The sequence below is a fragment of the Gobio gobio genome (assembly GCF_949357685.1).
Source record: "Gobio gobio genome assembly, chromosome: 8".
Classification (NCBI taxonomy): domain Eukaryota; kingdom Metazoa; phylum Chordata; class Actinopteri; order Cypriniformes; family Gobionidae; genus Gobio; species Gobio gobio.
In genome coordinates, this window is record NC_137114.1 from 15111213 (window position 1) to 15138105 (window position 26893).

At 39.2% G+C, this 26893-nt stretch overlaps 1 protein-coding gene across 4 annotated transcripts in view; it reads left to right on the top strand.

Moving 5' to 3' along the window:
• The window catches only part of tfdp2 (transcription factor Dp-2), a 66375-nt gene that overhangs the window by 23055 nt on the left and 16427 nt on the right, over positions 1–26893 (top strand). For 3 of the 4 annotated variants that reach the window (XM_079823887.1, XM_079823889.1, XM_079823888.1), the window contains 5 exons: positions 1700–1760; positions 12312–12400; positions 18285–18415; positions 18661–18708; positions 21339–21371. In XM_079823887.1, coding sequence (XP_079680013.1) covers positions 1700–1760; positions 12312–12400; positions 18285–18415; positions 18661–18708; positions 21339–21371 — 362 coding nt within the window. Of the gene's footprint in view, positions 1–1699; positions 1761–4153; positions 4533–12311; positions 12401–18284; positions 18416–18660; positions 18709–21338; positions 21372–26893 lie in introns of those variants that run through there. The other variant, XM_079823890.1, reaches the window with a different exon arrangement.

A 26893-nucleotide genomic window follows, 5' to 3' on the forward strand; every position in this document is an offset into this window, starting at 1 on the left:
TAAGGCAGTTTTTGCAATAACTTCTAAATCTAATTATAAAATTGTTTTTTATCCAATTCATTGTTGAAATATAATCATTTATACACAGTGTCTGTGTATAATTCATGACATGTTTATTTAAACATACATTGAAATAATCAAGATATCATTAACAGGTTGAGTAGAATATAATGAATATAACGGCTAATATAGAGCTTATATTTAGTGAAAGAGTTGATTTACTCTAGTGAATAAAATTCTGTGGACACTGAATGACTGCCTGAGGTAAATGTGATGCTAAAGTTACATGACATTGTTTAGTTTACAAGCAGTTATATTGACGTCTTTCCGTTGAAACACTGATTTAGCGATTACACCACATAAAATACACATGACAGTAAGTTAATGTATCCTCAACACACCTTAGATGTTCATTCATGTTTATTCTTAAGGAAGAGATGATGGATCGCGCTCACAGATGATCGCGGTCACGTGCGCGCCTCCGCTTGAACTGTGATGTGATCAGTGATGCCACATTAAAGAGCGTCAAAACGGCATTTATCGTTTGAATTTCGTGATACATGTTGATCGATGTTGGTGTGGGAACTCGGATTGAAGTGTGTTCCGCGCTTAAAACATGCCACTGTTAAAGATTGCATTGGGAAACCGTTGGGTTTCACAGTGAAGTCTGTTCCTCTTCTCATCGAGAACATGAGCTGTTGCACTGAACAGCTCTCACTAAAGAGTAGCTCTTTCACTGGCTCTTACTCTCAGAGTTTCTTTCGCTGTCAGTGCTTGTGCATGGAGCAGACGTGTGTGTTTCTCAGATAAACTGAAATCCGTTCACACGTTGTGAGCTACCACAGACACAGCAGAGATATACTGCCATCGCTTCAGAAACACAGCTCTGTCCCGCTGCAGTCCAGACAATCATCTGAGGCCTCACCGTGCAGAGCAACAGATGCTTTCTTCACAACAATACAAGAAATGCTTTTATTTTTAATACTTGCTCAGTTTTGTAGTTTACAAATGTTTATCTCAGTTTATCCCGTTGTCATTTGTGTCGGTGTAAATTAGGGCTGCACAATATATCAAAATAAGATGGATAACGCACGGTATGGCTTCTCGATTGTCAGACTGCGCAGACTTCCATGTAATTTAATAAATGCATGTATTTCTGTATCCGGATCGGCCCTGCTCATGCACCAGAACCCACAGCACATACATTTATTTCCTGACAACCTGTCAAAACAAAAGCTGGATGATTGTTTAACTTGAAAATCAATTCCTTCCTTCCTTCCTTCCTTCCTTCCTTCCTTCCTTCCTTCCTTCCTTCCTTCCTTCCTTCCTTCCTTCCTTCCTTCCTTCCTTCCTTCCTTCCTTCCTTCCTTCCTTCCTTCCTTCCTTCCTTCCTTCCTTCCTTCCTTCCTTCCTTCCTTCCTTCCTTCCTTCCTTCCTTCCTTCCTTCCTTCCTTCCTTCCTTCCTTCCTTCCTTCCTTCCTTCCTTCCTTCCTTCCTGCCTTCCTGCCTTCCTGCCTTCCTGCCTTCCTTCCTTCCTGCCTTCCTGCCTTCCTTCCTTCCTGCCTTCCTTCCTTCCTTCCTGCCTTCCTGCCTTCCTTCCTTCCTTAACATGAACAAAAACAGCAATATAAATCTGCACTGTATGTTGCAAACTAATATTTGTTCATTTGAACTCTTCCCTGATTTCTTCTCCTTCTAGGTTGGCGCAGCAGCTCTGTGTGGAGATCTCAAGGCCTTTCTGAACCATAACCTGTCCAAAGGTAAAAGTTACTCTCTTATATGATCACATGCATTTATTTGCAAATAAATATATAAGTTCAGAAAATAATAAGTTATTGAATTGGCTTGTAAAAGGGTTGGTTCTTCAAGCACAGGTTCATTCAGAGTGCAATAACCCATTTCCATGCATTTTCATTTTTCAATTTGGCAGTAAAAGAAATTACAGGCAATTACTGGCAGGCAGTAAACTTTTATGTACTACCGTTGTCTTGAAATGGTTGTGTTCAAAGTGAAAAGGAGGGGTTTGGGCACGCAATAATGAATGTTCAAGGAATAATTACTTGTCTAATTGCACGCATACTTAGACAGATGTTAGGTTTTCCGTAGTAGACAAAAAAAGAACTGTAATATTAATGTAAACAATCCAAAATCAATGCTAAAAATGCTGAGATTCATTTTTAACAATGAATGCATAGAAGATGTGGCTCTGCAGCGGTTGTTACTCCCATAGGCCTGAAGCAGCGTCTCAAGGTTGTGAATCAGTATATTGTATTGGTAAAGCCTCGTTCACACTGCCATATAATCAGTTTTCTTGTCCCTAATAATGAACATTATTTAGAGGAAGCTGTTTTAATATGAGTTGCCTCAGTGCTAAACCACTCATTGCATCTTATATAATCATCAAGAATGATCACAAACTCACTGAAACTGCAGACAGTTCATTTTCCACGCATCATTTTATTATATCCATGTTTTTTTTATTTAATACAGGAGCAATTTCACTGATATGCTTCTGTATAAAAAAACAATAACATGGATATAATAAGATGATGCGTGGAAAATTAACATTTCCATTCAAAAATGATCATTCCAGTATTTTTCTACATTCGAGATATTGGAGCTCCACTGACACAATTTCCACTCCTAATGGTTGTCGCTCCCAAAAGTCTTCATTTGCATAAGGTTAAACATTTCTCAACGTTGTCATTTATCATGGACATAAAGGAAGACCTATTATGGGTAAAAATATTTGAAAACTGACTTTTGGAACAGATATAACAGAAATATTCCCAAATGAATAAATATTAAAGCTGCATTAAGTAGTTCTCTAGTCTGCATTCGCATCGTTGAGCTTGTGAGTTGTTAGACATGGATACTGATGGATACTGACCATACAGGAGAACTGATTCTCCCATTGTTTCCGCTGGTGAGGCGCGATAATAAGTGTGTTTCAATGAGAGCCGATAGCCTCATGGGCAACGCTCAGACATGTAGCGCAATTGCACTTCGGGCGACCTGAGTCCCGTCCTCATGGTCTGTTTACGATTCCATCCCCCTCTCTCTCCCACTTTACTTCCTGTCCTCTCTCCAACTGTCTAAAGAAATTTAATTTTCAAATTTTCACTCGTCAATCAAAACTACACTACTATAGTATCTACAGAGGCAGCAGCCAATGAGCGTGAGGCTACTCTCCGATACGCTCGTGTCATTTCAACATAGTGTAATACATTAACTTCTTATATGAAACTATCATGATCATCATCATCTCATGGGACTGTACATCATTCACATGTCTCTACACAAAAACACTTGTTCTTAATATGTAAAACTTTTCCTTTCCTATCAAGAGCTTGTGACTCAAATTGCAAAACCAGTGCTGATGCTTTGTGCTATTCTTAACTCTGGACTTAAAGGAACGTTCAGGATTAAATGCGTACTAAGCTCCATTGATGGCATCTGAGATATTTATTAAAGCAAACAAGAAAACATTCACAGTTGTGCACCTCTAACATTATGGGCTGAATGAACAACAAGATTGCCGTAAGCAGCCCATTAATAAAACTGATGTTGCTGCTGATGTTTTTGTTGGAGCGAGCGAAGACAACAATTTGTTTTTATGTCGCTCTTGTGTTTTCAAGTCAGTATGTGAGTGAATACTTTTTAATTGTCATTGGCACTCGTCCAATTGTGAGTTTCAATGCCGCCCGGGTGCCAAATAAAACTCCTGCACACATCCAGATGAGCTTTTCCCCCAGAGCTGCAGTCATGCGAGCCTTGAACCAACCAGCTCGGGCCAGTCTTATGAACATGTGTTCAGGCCGCTCCATCGTGCAGCCACACATCCATTCAGTTCTCATGCTCTCTGGGGCTTCCCACTGCTCTCAGATCAGTTCAGGCCAGAGCAAGCGAGCGCCCATCGCCCGCCTGCTCTTTGAGTGGCCTGCAGGAGCTGTGAGAAAGCGGCCGTCTGTGTGTGTACGGAGGGAGGAAGTCCTGCAGCAGGCGCACACACGCTCTCATTGAATGCGGCCGCTGTGAGCGCGTTTCCCACTCGGCATGGGTGAAAGTCCAAGTGTGGGTGGGTGGACTCCCTCTGTGCTCGCTCTGCAATGCCTGGCGAGCCTCTCAAGTTTCCACTGAATGGTAACAAAAGGGACACAGAGAGAGAGAGAGAGAGGAACACCAGGTTCCAGCCTGCCTTCGAAACATGCTCTCCACTCCTCTTCAGGTAAATCCTGCAGCCCCTACTTTTTTTTTTTTCTTCTTTCTAGCTCTTTGTGCATTCAGGGATTGTGTCGGAGCAGCTGGGAAGGCTGCACGTGTGTCGGGACGGCACGCTGAGAGGAACATACACACACTCTCTCTCTCTCTCTCTCTCCTCTCTGGGTCACTGTGGAAGTTCCTCCACAGATCTGTGTTCAGTGGGAGGAGGGGTGAAGCGGGCGTCCCAGTCTGTGTGTGGGACTAGAACTTGAGCTTTTATTAGGAGACCAATATGGAAGTGCTTGTCGTGCCGCTCCATAAACAAACAGGTAAATAACTGGAGAATTTGAAGGGATGGTTAAACTTTGTATAATTTAATAACTTTTGTATTTTAAATTGCATTATTATTTTTAAAGAAAAAGGTTATTTTTTTCTCTTTTTAACGTGGTTGCCAAAGAGCAAATGTGCATTTAAGTGAGTGTGTCTTAGCGCAGCAGAACTGGATGGTTGTGTTTGGTATTTGGTGAGAACCTCTTTGATGTTGCTCAGTCACTGATGTGGTTTTGAGTCGTGTTGAGTGTGTGCTGGAGTTATGTAGTTTGTTTGGGCAGCCCCAGGAAGTAACTGTGTGTTTTCCTCCTGTTGTCTTGGCCCATGCATTGAAGTGTTTTCTTTTTGATGTCTTCCGTTATGCGCTTGCATTTATGACCAGATTGTATTTGTGCATGTGTATAATGCTGAGCACTTTGTGCATGTGCTTTATAATATGACACACACACAGTCAGCTCAATATTTGTGTGTGTGTGTGTGTGTGTGTGTGTGTGTGTGTGCTGGGCTGCTGCTCAGCTGTATTCTAATGTGGCTTTGCTCATTGTTGCTGTAAAGAGCATGTGGCAATGACGCATTCCTGCGCTGAGGCCTTGCACAAAACCCCTTCAGACTGCAGCCAGTCCTGCTGCTGTACGCTAACCATCTGGAGCACATTGTAAAGATTCATTCAAACTACTTTGACACTTTCTTGCCTTTCATCATGAAATACTGAAACTTTTACAGGAAGGCTAATCAAAAATGGCAATTCTCACAATCATTTACTCATTTCAAAGCTCCATTACTGACTTCTAACAAACACAAAATATAAATCGCTGAGCCACTCTTTACCATAAAATGTAAGCTTTTAAGCTCCAAGAAGAATAAAAAGATCGCTCCTGAATAGAATGTTTTCAGGAGCAGAATGAAATTTAAGTTGTTCACTGAAAATCTTCAGTCACCATGACATTCTGCAAACTGTCACTCACAGGAAATAATCAAAGCCGCTAGGAAGCGACAAAGATCCAGTCCATTCCTGATGAAAATCAAGTCCCGTCCTACATTAGCTTTTCTCTTCCGATTAGCCATTTCAGTCGGATATACATAACAATTAGCCTAGAAATCTAGACGCACCCAGGGTCGTGTAGCAACTCTCCGTTGGCTTGCGAGCTGGGAAAACCAAACTCTGGTATAGAGTCGGTGGGCCGGCTTAACATAATGACGGCAGAGTTGCGGCGGTTCCACGTGCTACTTGTAAACAAAGGCGAACAGCGGCCTTTCGAATCGGCTTTTCTTTGAGAAAAGAACAAAGAACGGCACTGGAGTCATTCTTAAGAAAGGAAGATGTGTTCAGAGTTTTGCCGACCGGATACGGTGAATGTTTAATCTATCAACTCGCTCCGCTTCACCTTCTTCGCTGCTCTGGTTGGTTGTAGCGCTATCCTATTGCGTGCAGAGGGAATTTGAAAGACAACCGTTTATCCCACCCCTCGGATTGAGCCCTGCCAATGGTGAGTTCCCAGACCCAACATCTTGATGTGGGTCTGGCTTGTCAGGCTAAATAACAATAGGAAAACGAAGATGAACACAATTTCAGTTTTATGTTGACTTTAAAGAGGACATATTTATGCCTCTTTTTACAAGAGGTAATATAAGTCTCAGGTGTCTGTGAAGTTTCAGCTCATAATATCCCACAGATCATTTATTATGGCATGCCCTAAATGCCCCTATTTCGGTGGGAACAAAAACGGGCTGTTTTCCTATGTGTACCTTTAAAAACAAATGAGCTGCTGCTCCCCACCCACAGCGATACAGCTCATGCTTTGGATACAACAAAACTGGAGAACATCACGTAGCCAATATGTCTGAAATTGTCAGTACCGGTGTTCAGTCTTATACCTATGAACCGGATTCGGACACTGATGGAGCGACAACTTTTAAGGTGATGATATACGGGGCAACTTTTTGAGCAATGTTGCTGACAAGTGTTGCCGAGCGATATTGCTTGGGCACTTTTCCCATTGAGAATGGGCAACACATTTCTATCTGGATACTTTAGATCGGTCGTGGGCCCTGTGTCTCACCTGGTTGCCCGTTGACGACAACATTGCCCAGCAACATTGCTCAAAAAGTTGCCCCGTGTATCATCACCATTAGAATTTGTCAGAAACAACGGTAACTTTACCCACATAAGCTATACAATGTGCTAAAAAGCACATTCAGAAAGACGATTTTTCATATAAAGTGCATGTTCTGGATATGAAATTGGATTAAAAATTGTTGGTATCGATCCGTCTTTTGGTATTGAGTCAACTTTTGTGCAAATCCCATGTTGTACTGACCCTCATTTGCAAAGCAGTCCAGTGTAAAATGATTTGCACTTATACAAATTTAGCAAATTTTTATGGCACATTCCCTTCAGAAATAAAATGAATCCACTGCATCCTCAGTTGTGTATTTTAAATGTAAGTAGCCTATACAAATCAGTTCATTTGAACCTTTTATATTAGTGTTATACCAACGTTTGCCATACCCACGAGCTCTGCTGCAGACTTCTACACGACAGCTGAAGCGTCATACTAGGGATGCTCATATTGACCCTTTAACCGTTAACCGAAAGCAACATTTTTGATTTTGATCAGGTAAACGGTGTAAAAGCACACGTGTCTAGTGTCTACACAGACAGATTTTGCAAAATGAAGCAATGGAAAAGAAGTAGGCCTACTGTGTGGGACCATTTCGACTTGCACAATATGCTATGCGGTATTAAAATACAACAGCAGTACAAGCTCCTGACTGGTGGAAAGCAAATGAAAGGCGCTTCCCGAGGCTGGCCGCTCAAGCGAGGCGTTATCTCTGTATTCCCGGGACATCAGTGCCATCTGAAGCCTTGTTTAAGGCTTTTCGTAGTGTGGTTTTGGTCAAGTTTACTACAGTTAACATTGTCACGATTGTTCTTCTCGCCGCTTTTTCCTGATGGTTTATACCAAAGTCAGCGGAGGCTCGCGCTGCGGAGACAGACGAAAGTATAAACAAGGTTTGAGAGGGTGTTTTCTGCTGCAGGTCTAACTGTCAACAGGCTACGCTCCAGACTAACCCCACATCACTAAGACATGTTACTTAAAAAAATAAAAAGGTGTGGATTGGGGTAGGCCTGCTATTTTTATTTGAAACTTAGTCTGACGGAAAAAAAACTCTACCGGTTCTTCAAAGCTTCAAATAATCGGAAAAAGAGTGGCGGTTGTCGGACGGGAAAATTAACTGAAATGAGCATCCCTAGTCATTACGTCACAAAAGTGTGGATTTGCGAGGGCTTAGGGTTCCATTTGGGACAGGGCCTGAAAAGTTCACTCCCTTAAACGTCCCACAATGTTTATGTGAAAACCAGGGAGCATCAATGCTCAATCCTTAACAAAACTTAAATCACATGAGGCAATTCACTACACACAATGACACGCGATAGATGTGTTAAAGAAACAAACCATTATTTAATTGTTTCAGCATAAAAATACATCGCTGGACAGGTAATGAACACAATCTAGCTAACATTTATCATTTATGTACAGCTGAAATGTTGCAGGGATATGTAACAATCAAAGTATTAACATAAACAAATACTGTCTGAAAGATATCTGTGCTGCTGCCGCTCATAAATGCCAGTAGAGATGTACAACGAGGATGTTGCCAGAAATAGAGTCATCAGTGTCCCAAGGTGTAGGGATCCATCATCTTTACTGTCCTAACCAGTGCCCGAATTCGTGTGCACGATATGCTGACTCACGAGCTAGGGAGCTGATTGAGATGCCCTATGATTGGTCACTTTCAGTAGCATGCTCTCAGAGAGGCTATCATGACTACATTTCATTTCATTCACCGAGTCATGACCACATCTGCTGTCGTAGTTTATGAAAAGTAAGAAAACTGCTTTGTAGTGGTAGTTGGTGCATAATGTCAATAGCACATTGTGAACGTAGTACTACATCTCAACCGCAGCTGTAGATGGACAAAGACACACTGTGAGTGTCACAGGCTGCTGTGATGCAGACGTTTGGGAGATTTGACCAAGTTCAGGCCGAGTGTGTGAGTGGGAAGCAGGCATGCATAGAGTGGGATTGTTGGCATGCCGTCTCATTCACACAGGGCAGGGTGTGTTCACCCTAGTGCGTGTTTGTGCGTGATTGCAAGGCGCATTTGCATGGTTTTGCATCTGATATGCCACAACCTTTACATGATTTGCATCTCTATTCAAAAGACACCACAGAATTCGAAGAAAGCATTTCAAGATCTTTTTCAGAAGTGTCTTGCCCTCGATCACCATACTGTAACCTGCCCTCGCGTTTATCCCACCCACGCAACAGCCTCTTCCTTGGGTGTAAAGGGGATAGTTTTTTTCAGTGATTTTCTGCCATGAATAATGTTATACAATGGCCTCAAGAAGTACTTGGACACTTCAGCTACACTACATGTCTTGATGCTGCTGCATTGGACAAAACGACGCTAATAAATGTATGCTAAATTACACAATCAACTACAAGCCTTCTGTCTGATTGATCACCTCAAAGGCCTTTTAGTATTTGAAAGTTGTCCCTCTTCAGGTCATGGTTCACATGTCTTTATGCTGTGAAATCCTTGCAGATTCTTATAAAGTGAATGTAAGAATCATGTTTATATTGTTAGTAATATTATATTGTAGCAATATACTAGGGGTTGAACGACTTTAAAGTCAACATTTATGTGATGATTCGAGTCGACATCGACTGGTTGCTGATCACATCATTAATGAACAAATAACCCTGAACCTTGAGCTGAGACGCCAACACAGGTTTTCTTGTGCACAGGACAGCGTTATGTTAAACTGTGATCATCAAATGTGATCCATCAGGCTCTCAATCATCATTGTATTGCATTGCATCATACGTTTAAGCTTTGATCATAAAACTAAGTGTTTAAATATCATCTTACTAGGGCATAATATTGGGAGATATACAGGGTTTTTCCTGGGTCAAAAATGGTCTTCGGTGGTGGCTGACAGACATAGTCATCCATACACACACACACACGCACGGTAAAAAAAATAAACCCTACCCACATGATCTGCAAGCGCAATACTGACAATAAATTTGAAATAAATTCAAAGAAAGTTTGTAACTTTTGCTTATCTTATTTTGATACCTTGATGTTTGTTTTTGTTCCTCATTTTTACACTATTTGCTGATAATTGTTTTGGTAATCATATCAATATTAAAAAATAGTATTAAAAAAAAATTAACAAATAGCCTAATTTTCTGCCTTATACAATTTTCTGCCATATCAGCTAGCTAACAACAACTTTGTTCTGGGTTCACCTCACTCCAGTCTAAACTAAATGATTTTAGGCTATTTATTTTACTACACATTGTCCACATAAATAAGCTGAAAGACTGTTGATAATTAAAAATAATTCTTACTATCCACTCTTGCTAAATTGGGTGAGCACACTTGTGTTCTCATTTCAGGTGTTGTTCTGAGTAAATGATTAAACTAATTCGTGAGTTCAGTGTTGGACTGATCCGTTCTAACCAGTCGTTAAAATGATTCGGTTCAAAGGAGTCATTAGGTGGCGAATCGGACATTAGCAGACGCGTTGTGTGTGAATCCCGTCTTTAGAACATCGCGAAAGATTTGTCAACACACAGAAAACACTTCATAACCGGATAGGATTTGTTTCCTGTTTAATTAAAGTATGCTTTATGTCAGCTGGTCAGAGAATCAGTCAATGTTTTTGAGGGCATTTCACACCCAGCGGTAATTAAAGGAAGACGTCGTCTGATAGCGCCACATGCAACATGGATTCGGTCTTCCGACCTTTTGATTTTGATTAACGTAATATGTGAAACATTAGGAAGCTAAGAATGCTTATTTTGAAGACAGAGAGAGTGCGAGTGGGGTAGGAGCTCACTGTCGTTCTCTCTGTCACTCAGTTAACTCAAGTGCAGCTGTCATCTGTTCTACATCACAATAACTGATCAAATAAGGCTTTGGCGGGACAAAAATTTGTTTTGGCGGCCGCCAAAAAATGTTCAATGTAGGAAAAACCCTGATATAGGGCCCTATCATACACCTGGCGCAATGCGACGGCAGGCACGATGCAAGGTTTTTTTTTTGTGCTAGTTTCAGCCCAACGCAGTTATCATTTTCACGTCCAGCTCCACATTGTTTAAATGGCAAATGCACTCGCGCTCATCTGTTCACCCATGGGTGTGCTGGTCTGAAAATTAGGTGTGTTCAGGCGCATTGTTGTTGCTATTTTGAGGACCTGGAAATGCAGTATATTTTGTCTTATTTAAAGTAATGTTAGTAATATGCACAGCGCGCCTACACTCTGCTTATTACACACACAGGGACGCGCAGCAACACACTAACATGCCAAATATAAAAAAAAGGAAAAAGAAAAGGATTCCTCTCTAGGGAAGCGTTCAGTCTTTCTGCTCACAAATTCCTCCATGTGAATAGTGAATCCGCCATGGTGAAAGCACAACTGGCTTTTAAAGGGAATGGGAGATGATACTCTGATTGGTTTATTGCACGTTACGCCCAAAACACACCCATGACTTATTAAGAGACTAGGAACAACACTTTTGGACCATGAGCCTGGGGCGCTGACCGAGTCAGACCATGTTCTCAGATTGTTAAAATGGGGCCCATAGAGTGATATTTATATGCATTTTATGTAAGTATCTGCTATGCCATTATAACCTGATATTCATGGAAAGCTTTCATAGTTTCATTTTGGCAATATAACTTTCAGAAAAAAACAAAAAAACCCTCCAAAATGCATATTTTTGCTCCGTTTGAGCCTCTGAATATAACTGAGGCATTTTTTTCCTTACTTGAGTATGGACTTCATATTCTCACTATATCATACTATATGAGCTATAAAAGCCTGATGTATCAAATTTGATAATCAAACACACACACATTTCGTCTAAATGTTGTTTTGCTTGAAAGGTGTCCTTATGCCCCTTTTTAAAAAAATAAATAATTAATTAAACGCCACTTAGTTTGAAAGCATCAATATCTAAAGCAACAGCATTCATAATTTTAGGTGGCTCAAGTGTCCAAATGCTTTTTTGGGCCACCCATTAATCTTTGAATCTGCCTGAAGACAGTAGGAAATGGATATTGATTTATAATAATGTATAATTCAGTTTGATTTGATATAAGGAACAATGTTTCAATTCATCAGTTTAAAATTGCTGTGTTGTGTTTCATAATTGTTTACTTGTTTTTATTGCAAAGCCTATGATAGACGTTTAACCTGTGACAACTTGCCCCATAGAGTTTGAAAACACGGCCCGCATCATAAAAGGTCACAATCCTGAGAGTTTGAGAGGCAGAGCTTGTGTCTGTGATGGTGTGATCGCACTTCTCCGCCAGCAGTTTGCACGTTTAACCTGATTTACATTATAATATTTATATATTTCACATACTCCTATGCAACAGAATGTGATTTTTAGCCTTTTAAAATGGATTATTGACCAGCATGATTCTCCATGAAGTCTCCACTGATGCTGTTGAATATGCAGAATTATTTTAATAATACATTGAAAAGGCTAAACATATAAGTAATGTGATTTGCATTTATACTCAGCCTGTAAAACGTAATCTGCTTGAGATCACTAATTTGTGAGAAAAGCACCATTTCCATTCAGTCAAAGCTGTGATCCATTCAAGCTTCTGCTTGTCTGTGAAATGCTTTTTCCTTTCAGACACTCTCAGCGCTTTATTTGTGAACATCAGCTTGACTATGTTTGTGTTTGCAGGCAACATTTCCCTGGTAACGCCGTCCAGCTACAGCCCAGCCGCCAAGATCACACTAGGAACGGTCAATTCAAATGTGGGAGCCCAGATGGTTAGTGTCACAACACACACGTCTTTAAATGCATGTAAACAAGCAACACTTCATAACACACAGATTAAAACTGAGGCTGCAGGGCTCCAGACTGACTTAAATAGTCATATAAGTGCCAAAATATGACAGTTTATTGCATTTGCCATGAGCATTTATGTTTGTTTTGAAATAGATTAAAAATGTTGACTCTAGAGTGCAAGAAGTTAACCATGAGGAATATTTATACATGTATATTTTATGTAATAAATATCAATATTTGTCTACCTATATTTTCAGGCAAAGCATAAATGTATCTAAAAAAAAAAAACATAGGTAAACATTTTTACATTTGTTTAATTGGTGAACAGATTCATTGAAATGGATAGTTGTAACCAAAAATGAATCAACCATCTCAAATCTGCCTATGAATTGAGCTATTTATGTTTTAATCAGAAACTGTATGAAGATAGTGTTGTCATAATGATACACTCGCAACGCAAGGAGCAGATTTAAGGAAACTTAAAAGCCAAAAAAAGCCCAGATGTTACAATATGCACAGTTTATATCGTGTAAAATTAACAAAATTACAACAAACAACAAAACATATAAATAAATAAACAGGTAACAAATAACAATAAGGTTCCATTTGCTAACATTGTTTAACTACATGAACAATGACAAACATGGTAACATTTTAATTTACGGTGTGCTTGTTACACATTACATCTCTTAGTTCATGTTAATTTCAACATATACTAATATATAATAAAATCAAAAGTTGTATCTGTTAATGTTATTTAACGGACCTGGGCTTACATTAAAAGATTAATGAAAAAAACTGTAACAAATGTAATGCTCGTTGTAAGTTAAAGTTAGTTTCCAACTAATGTTAACAAGAGAGACCTTATTGTAAAATGTTAACAATAAATAAATGGAAACTATTAACGATATTGTCAAATCAGATAGATAAATAAATAAAAAGTGTGTAAAAACTCCAGCTCCCTGTGTAAAGTGTGTCTGAGGAATGGACCGTTGTGCTGTAGTTCATTTGGTGGCCAGCGGTGGGCAGTGATGCCTTAGAGAACAGTCATTTACTGACTGCATATGTGCCTGTCTGCTGTACATAGACAATAATACCGGAAGGGGGTGTAAAGAGCAGGGTGTTTATGGGTCAGTGTGGCTGCACTGAGCTGAACAAAAGAAAGGAATGTTGAAAAGATGGAATCACACAAAGGAGTTTAAAGGGAGCAAAGTAAGGGGAGGAAGTTTGAGGAGTTCAGAGGCGATGGAGAGGCCTTATGAACTGAAGTTTGCTGCAGTAAACATGCCTTCTTTTGTAAAGGCATTCATTTAAAGGCGAAATGTGTCATGCTAAAATATTTAATCCTAGCTTAACAGCAATTGTTAGGTTGACTTCCTGAAGATTGTAAACTCTGTCATGCTTTGTTTGCATGTACATCTCAACTCCTTTCTCATCCGCTCTTTGGAGCTTTTTGGCAGTGGGACTGCGTGGGAAACCTGTTTGGAAGCTGCCCTTATGTTTGCAGTTGCGTTTCGTGCCGCTAGTGGTGCAGAAATGACACCCTTCACTAAACAACGAGTCCAGTGATGGACGGACCTTGTGGTTGACGGCAGAGCGGAAGAGCTGGCATGAGCGCAGAGGCCCTCTCCGGCTCAGAGGAGAACAGAAGCACGCTCTGTCCCGCACCTCTGCTAATGAGCTTATCACCGACTGGATGGCATGAGAGACCCTCGTTAGGACCCTCACTCACGCGTTAGAGAGATGTGTGGCTCGTTGTGTAGATACTCGCCTGCTTACAGATTTCTTTCCGTCTGAATAGATGTCACAGTTACATCCTCCACACTCAACGTCACCTGCTTATCGTTTAACACGGTGTGAGAGAACAAAGCGTAAAAACTTAAAACTTCTCGCGTACTGCAGAGTGTACACTGTAGTTGGTGAAACGGTATGAAATGATATGCATGTCAAATAGTATGCTGCAGTGTTGTCACATGACCCAGTCTTGTTATTGTAGACTAAAAATAAAACTATTTAAAAAAAAAAACACTCATAAAAATTATGAAAGCACAAAACACATTTACTTAAGCTAATTCTAAATATAATAATATATAAATAATACTAAAATAACACTGACATGTAGAGGAAAAAACATGTATATTGTAGTCACGAATTAAAAATTCATTCCCACGACTTGCAGCACTTTTGAAGTAAGTCTCGGTATGTACACAAATTGTACGTTTCGATTCGATTTTAATCCACAAGCTTGCAATTCGATTAAATATTGATTATTTTGGATTTATGTCAGGTAAAATACATGGCAAATTTTCTCAAGGAAATCTCTGAACTAATGCTGGAAACGAGATTTAATGCTGTGCTACGACTAATTTGTTACAAACACTTAAATTACACTCAATTATGTAATATTATAAATTAACTTTACAATTATATAATCATATTTCTACTCCAATTCGTTTTTTGAAAAATAAACATTTAAATGGCGGCGGTCATAAAAACTTGCCAGATTTATTCATACATGCATTACATATTGAAGAACATTAAAAATTATAATGAATATGTAATGTGGTGCATATATTTAGCAAAATGCTCCTCTAGAGTAATTTTTTCTGGCTGACTATGGAGTTTATGTACTCTGAATATGTTTTTTCTGAGGTAAATATGACGTCACATGACATTTTCACAAGCTGTTTTACTGACGTCTTTCCGCGGTTGAAACAGAGCGATTAGGTACATGTGACATGATAAGGATTTCGGTTGTACTGTATCTTTTAACACACCTTCAGATGCTCATTCATGTTTATTTTGCGCTGTAACTGGTATTAGGACGGAAGAGAAGATCAGTTAATGTGCGCTGCCGCTTCTCTTGAGCTGAGCTGCGCCAGAGCTATCTCACGCCACAGTGCCAAAACAATATTTATGTTTTTGAATTTCATAATAAAATGAATGAATGTTGAATGGGATGCGCGCTACAATGTTCCGTTCATTCAGCATCTGAAAACGGGATAGACTAATCGAATCTTGGGGTTTAAGAATCGATATCGGTTCGTAAAAATGAGAATCGGTTAAAATCAAGTTTTTTTTTTTTCAGCCCTAGTTCGCATGTAAGGGATAATGTACATCCAGCCGGTTGTAATCGCAGAATAAACCCCGACAGAGTGATCAGGTGCGGAGGGGTCTTGCGTCACGCTGAAGGGGTTTATTCTGCGATAACAACCGGCTGGATGTACATTATCCCGCTTATTACACGGCTACGGCTCTAGTAAATTAGACACAAAATATTGTCTTGAGTTTAAATATTTTATTCGCTCTTCCGCAAAGCTTCCGCAAAGAAAAACAGTTCCAAACTGCTTTGAGCCTTTATCCATTGCTGAAAAGATTTGTTTTTACCATATATGTTGAAATGAATGCTGAAGTCTTCCATTGTAACCCGTGGTGGTGAAGTGTTTTTCAGTCACAAGATGGCGCCAGACAGTCGACAGCAGAGTGACACGTTAAGCATATAATAAGTAGTAACTCGTAGCATCCGGATGAGCGGCGTGATATTCACTTTGTTATCTGGGAATAACATACCGCTGAAATGCACGATTGACCAATCAGAAACACGTATTCCACAGAGCCTTGTAATAAATTATAATAATATGTTCCTTTGATTTACTAAATCGTGGCCATGTTGTAATAATTCATTTCCTTGTTTTAGTTAAATCAAAATAAGGAAACAAATTAGTTCAACAGGGCCACGATTTAGTAAAACGAGTGAACAAATTCACTGATAAAACAAATGAATTCATTAAAGAGGCTGGGCAAAGCGTACAGTACGAAAACTGCACTCCAAGTTATCAACAAAAAATATAACTCGGCACAGTTTCAAGTTCAAAGTTTTAAAACCGCAAACAGCAACAACCTATAAAAAACTATACTTTACAATTTACCACTTGTTTCAACCTAAAAGTTCTGTTGCTGCTGTAAATGAAGGATAATCATATTGGCTGTACAAGTCATTTCAACTTAAATTATATTACAGCTGATTTAATCAAGCTCGATCTCATATAACTATATATGAATCATTTAAGCAATTTCAACGTTCTTCTATGAGTTAATGTAATGTAATAACATTTGTTGCCATGACTTATTGATCATATCATTTAATTTACAGTACATGAAAAAAACTATAGAATGGCTCATCCTTTTTAAACATTGGGCCTATATGAATTAATGTTTAGAATTATAAACATTGAGAAAATGTTTGTTCTTACCTTTACATGTCCTCCTGCAGTGTTAGTCAGAGGCGTCAGACCTTCTGCTTAAAAACGGAGACCATCTCATCATAATCAAGTGTCAAAATAACCGCCCGGATTCATTGCTAGGCTTTTGATTGATATTTGCATCACCATTTTCAAATTCAATTCCACAAATGCGCAAATCACCATTACAAGTTTTGCGTCGTAAGGATAACATTGTGGACAGGGCTAAACAGAGACTGACGAATCATAGTAAACGTTTCATTTTGACAAGCGTTATGATATGCACCTAGTGGGAGAGGGAAAACTAGGAAACCGCCTGCAGTTGACAATGGGAAAACTTCATTTAATCATTGTTTTAACTAAATACATAAAATTATAGTATATTCATTATTTATTATAATTATTATTAATTGTTAAATGATTTCATTAGGGGTGTAACGATTCGATACAAATCGTGATACTAAACTCACGACGCGATATTAATTGCGATACTTATTCCCAAAATAAAGAAGAGATGTTTTTTTATTTTTATTTAAATAATGTTATTGTTTTTTTTATATTATTGTCAGGACACACAAATATTCCCCCCACTGCATTACTATGCATGATATTCAACATTATATAGTAATTTTTTTTTCTCATGCCGTACTCGCGCAGACTCTCCCGGTACTCGTACTATATTCCGCTTCTGTCCCGTTTGTTAGTTAAACGAAACGATGACAGGATGACAGAATTGTCATTATTGAGTGAATTATACCTTTCAAATGTAGTAAGCTGAGCCTTGGATCAAACTAACTCTATATCGCAAATTATATCGTTTACATTAACGATACATATTTTTATACCGCGATATCTGTATATATTTATATTTCATCTATTTGGAAAAGGACGGGACCATCCATAGCTTTGCCACTGGTATACAGTATACAATGCAATATGCCATTTACTGCACATTTTGGCAGAACTATTTTGTGATCCTGTTTTATTAAATCATGAAGTTTGCCTATTATGCATCGCATACGCACTGCATACGCACAGAATGTACCAGTAGTATGGTAGTGCGCCTTTCCGAATATGTCCAGAGGAATAGGAGGAGGATAAATCTGTTGTAACGCAGGGGTGATGGATGAGGATGTCCTTGCTGTGTCGCCTTTGAGGCGTTTTTGCCCTCCCCAGGGGCTGCAGCACACGCTCGTGTGTGTGGAGAGATTCAGGTTAGCAGAGAGGAAGTGAGGGAGGGCGCTGGATATAAATGAACTCAGGGAGGCCCTCATACACCGCCGTAGCTCATTTACAGGACGTCTGTTATGTTGGTGTGTGTCTCAACAACACTACAATGGAGGTCGCCCAAAGCAAAAAGGCGTATTGTGTGTATATATGGAAAGCTATCCGTTACTATTCTCTTTCATCTTAATGGCAGTTGTTCACTGAAAGTACACGATCTGGATGCTGCCGTCGTCTTTGAATGATGAGGGCGAAACATGTTTTTGTTTTGGGGTTTTTTCCCACATGAACCTTCCCAAGTGATACTCTCTACCGGTCTTAACTTGTCTGCAAGCTATCTTCAGTTATTATTTGCATAACCTTGCACTGTTGTTTTTTTCTTCTTCTTTTCTTTCTGTAGATTTTAAGCACACCACAGAGAGTGTCGCACCCTGGAAGTATCCTTATTGGCAGCCCGTTTACACCGCACACGACACCGGTTGCCATGGTTACTCAGGCTCACCCTCCCGAGGGCAACGAATGGACCCCGGGGTGAGACACATGCCCATTTCTCATGCACTGATTTTAATGTGAACGTCTGAAAGCACCCCTTACTGATGCTACTCTAATGTCCTCATATGAAGTGGTGGGACGTTCTTTTCTTCTTGAGTTTGGGAGAACATTGTTCAACTTTAAAGCTTTATATAAGCCCTAGATATTTTACAGATTAAAATTGAAATATATTTGTCAAACTCAACCTTGTGTATTTGTTGACTATCGTGGCCTTCTCTTTGTAGGAACAAAAAAAGGACACATGACTACATTGATTCCTATTATTCAGACAGGTGGGTGTCTGTTTTCACTCTGAAATCTATTTTAAGCTACATTTTTAAAATCGTTTGAACAACTAAAATGATTTTGTATGTAAGTGTGTTTATTATGGATGCACTGAAATTTTGGCCGCAGAAAATGATCGGGCATTTTCGTTTTTTTTGTCCGAAAGAGAAAGAAGGCAGAAAAAATATATATTCAGGGTCCGTATACATTGTGTACAAACTTAGCATACAATGTAACTGCCACATTGCTTTTGATCGTTTGTTATAATCCCCGTTTGTCTAGGGGTTAGTCAGGGGAAGTAACAAAGGAAATAAGGAAATCGTTAATAAAATCGAATGGTAACACACTTCAGTCCCAGAGTGAAGGAATTGACACAAGTCTGCTTGATTGCAAGAAAAAGTAAAGATTTATTTACAATAGGGAACAGTAAGTTTAACAGAAGGTCATTTGGAAGCAATGGCTCAGGGGAGAGCAAGGCCTAAAATAACAAACAAAACGATCAACTGACTAAATTTTGAAGTAGCTAACTTACCTCAATTGCTCAAAAGAAAATGAGAAAATAAACAACAGAAAACGTCCCTCAACTCCTTGCATCAAAAACTAAATCCAAAAAGGACAACTAAATAAAGCCAGTGGTGCGCCAAAGTGGTGGGCCAAAGAAGTAGACTGATGGGTAATGTGGGTGCCTGTGCGAGATGACCTACATTAATATTTCTGAAACAATCAGCTAATATTTCTCTGGCTCGTAGTGCTGTCGAACTCATGCCAATAGAGAAGAAAACCCTTTCTAGTCCCTGCCCAGCGTGATTTGAGTCAAAGCATTAGGCCGGCTACACACTGCAAGCGTGACGTTAGCGTCTCACCTACTTGGCGTGTCCGTTTTTATTTTGTCTCCCATGTTAACAGGTTGGAGCTTGCACACTGCTGCGCGGAAAACGCGTGCATGCTAGAAATAGAACCGACACCTATTTTTCACGCGACACGCAAACGTGTTGGAAGCGTTTCCGGGCAAAATAGAATTGGAAAAGACGTTTATATGTCATTTTGACACGAATACATATTAATAAATGACATTTTGATGTTTGAAAGTCTCTAGGTTTCGACATAAATGCAAATATAATTGGAATTGTTAAAAAAAATACAATTTAAATATTGCACCTGTCAATACAGAACTAAATATTCTGTAGCCTATTTTGCTGCCAATACTGCCGACGTTGTCTTTGCTGTATCAGTAGGCTATATATTTATAGAATCTATATATTCTTATATATATATATATATATATATTCTTCAAGAATCCGTCCAGCAGCGGAGGAAAGTTATTCTGCACGGAACTGTGGAAGAACTGAAAGTGGTACGGGTTGATCTTTGGTTGACCAATCAGCGGAAAGGGGCGTTTGTGGAAATAGAATATTCAAGCCGCTTATCCTTATGTTCTATCACTGAACCAAAAAAATATAAAATCAAGCCGAATTTTTCAAAAAACCGAAAAACAAATAAATGAGCCATTTTGTTATTTTTCTACTTTCAATATGAAATCGAAAAACGAATGTACACAGACCATTCAGCGAGCAGGTTTCTATTTCGGGCAGAACATCCAAACGTTTACCTATCATCCATCAACCTCAAATATGGCTCATCAGTTGAAACCTGTTAGTAGTATCAACTTTACATGTCCACTCGTCTAACGTTAATCTAGATAAATGTGTGCGATTTTATTAGGCGCATATCCAGTATTTGTGTGGAGTGTGGAAGCTGAAGTATAGCGTGCTTTACTGCATTTCTATCATTTGTGAGACAACGCTTCCCCGCCATTGAATGAATTTTCCGTATTTCTGTGTTGTCACTGCTATAAGGTAGGTTCACATCTTCTGAATGAGTACAGAATCTCCTGATCAAAACACAGGCAGAGAAGATGCAGAAACAAGCGATATCATATGTAAGCGAATGCATATGTAAAATAACGCGATCATCAACAGTAAACACCATATAAATCTAAACCGCCTAATGTGACTGAATGAAATGTCGACCCAGGACGAGCTATAGGACGGTGAAAACATTAGGGGTGTTGATGGACTCAATCTACTCCCATCTGTGTTTTGATCATCGCTCTGAATCCGATCTGGATGTATTCTTTGACAAAAACATGATTTGTTTTCTCAGCTTTTTGCTCAAAATGTTGCTTTTTTATTAAACGTACCCACATTCAAGTGTTGATAAAGAAAGAATGCATGAAACAGATTTTTTTGTTGTTTAAAAGCAGAGACTCTGTTCTTTCTTTTGTGACATTGTGTGTTCAGAGATTCAACAAAATATTCTAGAGGCCATGAAAATTTTGTGAAAATGATCAAAAATGCTTGCGATGGCTGGAAACTTGTTTTTAAACGCTAGTGGGGAAAGCGCTACTTAAAAAGTTTAATAATAATACAAATACAAAAAAACGAATCTTAAAATAAGATTTTTTTACATTTTTATTAAAGTAGTTTTTGGTTTCGGTTTTCAGCCAAGTACATCCATAATTTTCGGTTTCGGCCCATAATTTTCATTTCAGTGCATCCCTAGTGTTTATCATAGAGGATTAGAAGAAAGGGTGATGACATTTGAGAAAAACATGTAAATATTAAAATGTGTTTTGCAGGGATGGACTGTGTTCGAGTGACTCCTCGTCCAGGTAAGTGAGTTGAGTTGGGGGACATTGGGATCAGTAGCCACGCTTGTCTTTGGGACGTGTGAGTGTGTGTGTGTGTGTGTGTGTGTGTGTGTGTGTGTGAGAGAGAGAGAGAGAAAGAAAGAGAGAGAAAAAGAGCTGTAGTCTCACTAGGATTTATGAGGCTCAGATGTTATGCAGGACAGTGGAGGATCACAGCTGCACACACAGTTGTGTTTCAGAGCCCCTGTGTCCCTAATGAGTTTCTCTGTTAACATACAAACACACTCGCAAGCCCTCCTTCAGCTGCTTTTCTGTCTTAATTGAGCGTTATTAATGGCCCGGACGCATCTGCGCTGGACTCCGTCACTAGTGTCGGGACGATGAAATGGAACAGCAGTGGTTCTCGCTGACGTCAGTTGTCTGTGCTAGATTTCACAGAGAGCGCTGTGCTTTCTGCAAGTGTTCCCCTACACTACAGAATGTGTTACTGTAGTGCTTGACTGTTTGGTTTGCTGACACTTGTTAAGAAGTTGATGGAAAATCATCACTCATCAACCAGGATCTTATTACTTGTTACTTATTCAATGTTATTATTTGTATGCTTTATTATGGCGTTTACACATGCAAGTAGTTCTTTTGTTCAGTAAAACACTCCGATCTCTTTTGATTGCTTTGCGATATCAACACAAAATTTGGCTTAGTTGACATGATTGTCCAAACTTGATTTTATGAGCTTCCATATATACTTTCTAATAGTCATCATGTCAATCATCAATAATAACAAAATAAATCAATAAATTGCATCACTTTTTTTCTGGGGTTTCTCAGCAGTGATGTAACATAAGAACCTCCAAACATGATCAAAATCATGTTTTTTTTTGGGCTGTCAAATATTAATCACGATTAATCGCATCCAAAATAAAAGTTTGTGTTTACATATTATATGTGTGTGTACTCTGTTAATTATTATTTATATATAAATACACACACATTCATGTATATATTTAAGAAATATTTGCATGTATATACTGTATACACATTTATATAATCTATAATATATATAAATGATTTATATATAAAAATTATATTTTTTCTTAAATATATACATGCTTGTGTGTGTATTTATATATAAATAATAATTAACAGAGTACACACACATATATTATGTAAACACAAACTTTTATTTTGGATGCGATTAATCGCGATTAATCTTTTTGACAGCCCTATTTTTTTTTTTTTATTTTTTTTTTTTTGAACGGTTTTCTATCAATTGAGACCATGCACTTGTTTATATCTTTTTTTTGTGTGTAGCGTTATAAGCCATTACTTTTAAGTATGCCACTTAAGACGTTAAATCATTAAAAAATGCCTTCAGGGTGTAAGTGGTTAAAGCCAGATGAAACCGTGCTGACATTCTCAACAACACTGACATGAAAAACAGGAGAAACATTGTGCGACAACAAAAGACAGAATACTTTTCAATCCACAACATTTACCTTGGATTTACTGTACTAACACTAACTGTAAACATGGTATTGTGGCATAAATGTGGGATTTTCATATCAAGTTTTATTACATTATTAATATAGACGTATTAAATATTAAAGGAATAGTGAAATATAGGGCTAATTACAGAATCCAATGGTTAATTTTACTAAGACCTTTTAAAAATGAGGTTGTTAAAATGTTACAGATGCTACTGATTGTGTTAATGAAAATAAATCTGCGTCCCAACTCAAGCTGCAATGTGCGTTTCCAAGAGACAAAACATGTAGGCTAATATTACTAATATTATTTTATATAAGTGTATATAATGAAGAAGTATCCAGCCCCCAGATGTGTCCACAACAGTGAATCTGGCCCCCTTTAAAACAAGTTTGGACACCCCTGATCTAGTGCTTTTCACACTGCGCTTAACCCCGGTTTATTATCATTCTAAACCCTGCTTTTAACCCTGGGTAAAGAACGTTTCACACTTGTAATTTAGAAGCGGGGTTAGCACTGCTTTTTACCCAGGGTTACCCAAACAACAGGGTTAGCACCGCTTTTTACCCAGGGTTGGAAGAACTGTTGCCAAACATATAACATGCTAGAAACACAAAAATCACTGCAATATTGATCCAATCATTGACTCTTAAGCATTTGCCAATTTAAATCCAAACAGCGACTTTTTTTTGGCCAGACAGTGAATAATATGAGGACGCGCAATGCTAGAGCCTTTTACATAAACAGGTCGTCATCGTTAATAACTAAATATTTGCAATTTTATACTCCGATTTGATGTAGTTATTTCCTGTTTAGGCCCCCATGAATTATTTATAGCATTTCTTTGAATTGCTGACAGTACAAGCACAGACACAGATCGTTACCCTTCTGTGACTCTCCTCGCTTTTGCTGCATTCTGGCAGATGTGTCTTCTCCTGCGAAAGGTCAGATAAATCTCCCTCCCCCTCTCCTCTCTCTCCACTTCCTCTCTTTCAGCTCTCCATCTTTCCCTCCCTCCGTCCCTTTTCTGTCCTGAGACTGCATTTCTCTGATGCTGAAACATTCTTCACAGGGGGGGGGGACACATCTCAGCACTGTTGCTAAGCAGAAATCAGTGTGTGTGCATGTATGGTACACACAGGAGGACCGGCGAGAGCCGCTCGCACGTGTAAATGCGTGTCATACACAGAGCTGCGTGAGAGTCCCTCTTGCAGCATTGCAGTACTTCCAGTCAATTAGGGGTGAATTTTGGTGAGTTGGGGGTCTGGAACTAATTTGTCCTGACGACTGAAACCCCAATCAGCCACTACTGCACCCTCCCTTCCCCCGTGTTCCTCCCGTTTCTCTGCACCTCTCTCCTTCATTGAGCGACAGTTACGTAATTCACCCCACAGTGCAGTTGCGTTTTTTTTTTATATACAGCGTGTGTGAAATAGAAGGAAAATGAGTGAATTTTCCTCCGGACCATTCCCGTTTGTGTGCTTGGCACACCATCTCTTTGTTTTAACCCTCACTTGCGCTTGCACGCTCCAAAGCCCCTGCGGCACGCATGCATTTGCCATCAGATGCTGCATCACGGCATGTGTAACAATAGTGAAGCACAGAAATGTTCCCTGACCGATCACAGTATACTTCAGATTTTACGCAAATGCTAACGTATGTGTAAAGCAAAATGCATGGCCTTTCAAAGGATATTTTATTTGATAGCGTGTGTGAAGCAAGTATCTTTTATCCGTCTCACACCAGCACTCCTCCACATCTAGATTGTTGTTCCGTCTCATCCATTACTTTTCCAAATGTGAAACAATGGGCCGCATTAGTTTTATTAAAGATGCATGTGTGAGTGCATAATATGCATGATTAGAAAAATCTGATGATTAAATTTACGCCACATGCACTGTACGCTAAAGGTCGACCGATAGCGGATTTTACCGATAACAATAAGTTGGTTGGCCCACACTGGCTGATAACCGATTAATCAACCCATAGTTTTTAAAATAGATACTGAATGAAAACAAACATAAAATAGTGCTGAACTTTATTACGAAAATGGCAAAACAGTACTGAATCATGAAAGTGTACTGTACTTTTTAAACTATTAATATATGAATTATACCTTGATCATTAACTAATAGTGCATTAACATATGTTAAGAGATACAACTTTAAAATAAAAATATATATTAGTAAATGTAGGCTACAATACGTTTATTGACCATACTTAACGTTACAAATAAATTCTTATTGTAAAATGTGGCCATTTCATATAAATCTGTTCTAGATTCATTGAGACTTGTTACAGCACTTGCATATTGTTGCCCTTGACTGTCCTAGGCTGCGTTCACACTGCAGGCTGAAACGACCCAATTCCGATTTTTTTGCCCCTATGCGACCTGTATCTGATCTTTTCATGACAGTCTGAACGACACAGATCCGATCTTTTCAAATGCGACCCAGGCCACTTGGGTATGTGGTCCAAATCCGATACATATCCGATCTTTTGAAATGCGTCTTCAGTCTGAACTGCCAGGTCACATGTATCCGACCCGCACGTCGTTGATACGCGACAAACGTCATCATTGTAACTCCCGTTCCTTACTCCAGTCCAGTGGTGGCGGTAATGCACAAGAAATAGTTGCTAACCGCCAATAAAAGAAGAAGTACGCACCTGTTGCTAGCCAATACACTCCAACTCCAACGCGTTTCTGCACTGTTATGGGCCGCCGCAGACGTGTCTCTTCCCGTGACAAAGTTAGTTGAAGGCGCTCGCAAACATAATTGAAGGTGGATCTGGTCATTCTGAAGTTACTGACGTATTCGGTATCAGTAAAGCCACTCACATCAGTATCCCACCACTCCTGGCTGCGACTCCGCACACACACGTTTCTCTGTACCGACGTTGCTACCACTGCTCCACAAAACGCCATGGCCAAAAACCTTGCTCTCCTCCTCTTTTTTAATTTTCTTCTTAACATGAGAAGGTTGTAATGGTGCTGGCTCCGTTGCGAAAATAACTTTAATAAAGCTAAACGAACTCCAATGCTGACACCCATATTTGGCTACTTCCGTAAACAACAAGTGACGTCGTTGACCGTTGAGTACTCTTCTGCGCATGCGGGTCACTTCTGGGTCATTTCACGTTCACACAGGAGATCACAAAAGGTCGCATTTAATTGGAAATGTGAACGGCCTTGCAAAAAAATCGCATTTTTTCAAAAAATCGGAATTGAGCATTAAGCCCTGCAGTGTGAACACAGCCCTAGTTGCTTCTATTGCACTTATTTGTAAGTCGCTTTGGATAAAAGCATCTGCTAAATGACTAAATGTATGTAAATGTAAATCCAAACAGTCATGCGCAAAGATGACCATTTTTAAATATCTACACAAAGGCCATAACATTGAAATTAGACACATGTATATAGAATGTGTACTAAAGAGCAAAATATGAGTTACAGTGACGATAACATTTTTTTCTAAAAATCAAATGCTTTAATACATTTTCTGTTGGCATAACAAAAGCATAAAGGTGGCCAGCTACTAGGTAGGCTTCTAATGTTAGTGTCCTCAGCCTCGACAGCAAACACACTGCCGTTCTCCACTAATGCAGCATCTAGTCAACAGGTTAATTACTTTATGATGATATGAAAACACGTATACGGTTTCATAGTCTGTTTTAAATCCGCATCTGAAGTGTCCCGCTCTGTGCACCTCACGTGTCAAAACAAACTCCACAAGGTGTCAGTGATAGTTTCTTTTTCTGCCTCTAGAGGCCGCTCTCATACTGTGTAATAATCATACCGGCATCTTGAGCACAAGTCGGATTTTAATAAAAAAAAAAAAAATTGAAATTGAAATTCTCCCTATCTATATTGTAAAATGGATATTATAGATGTTTTGAACAAATGTATGCCAGATTTCTCCAAACATTTAGTCCGCTTTACCCATAGACCGTAAAAAAATATGGACGACGCGACTTAATTGACTTCCGCTGACCAGAGTTGAAGCTTTCGGAGGCCCGCACACGGCGCTGACATCTCGGGACCGAGTCTGCGCAGTAGA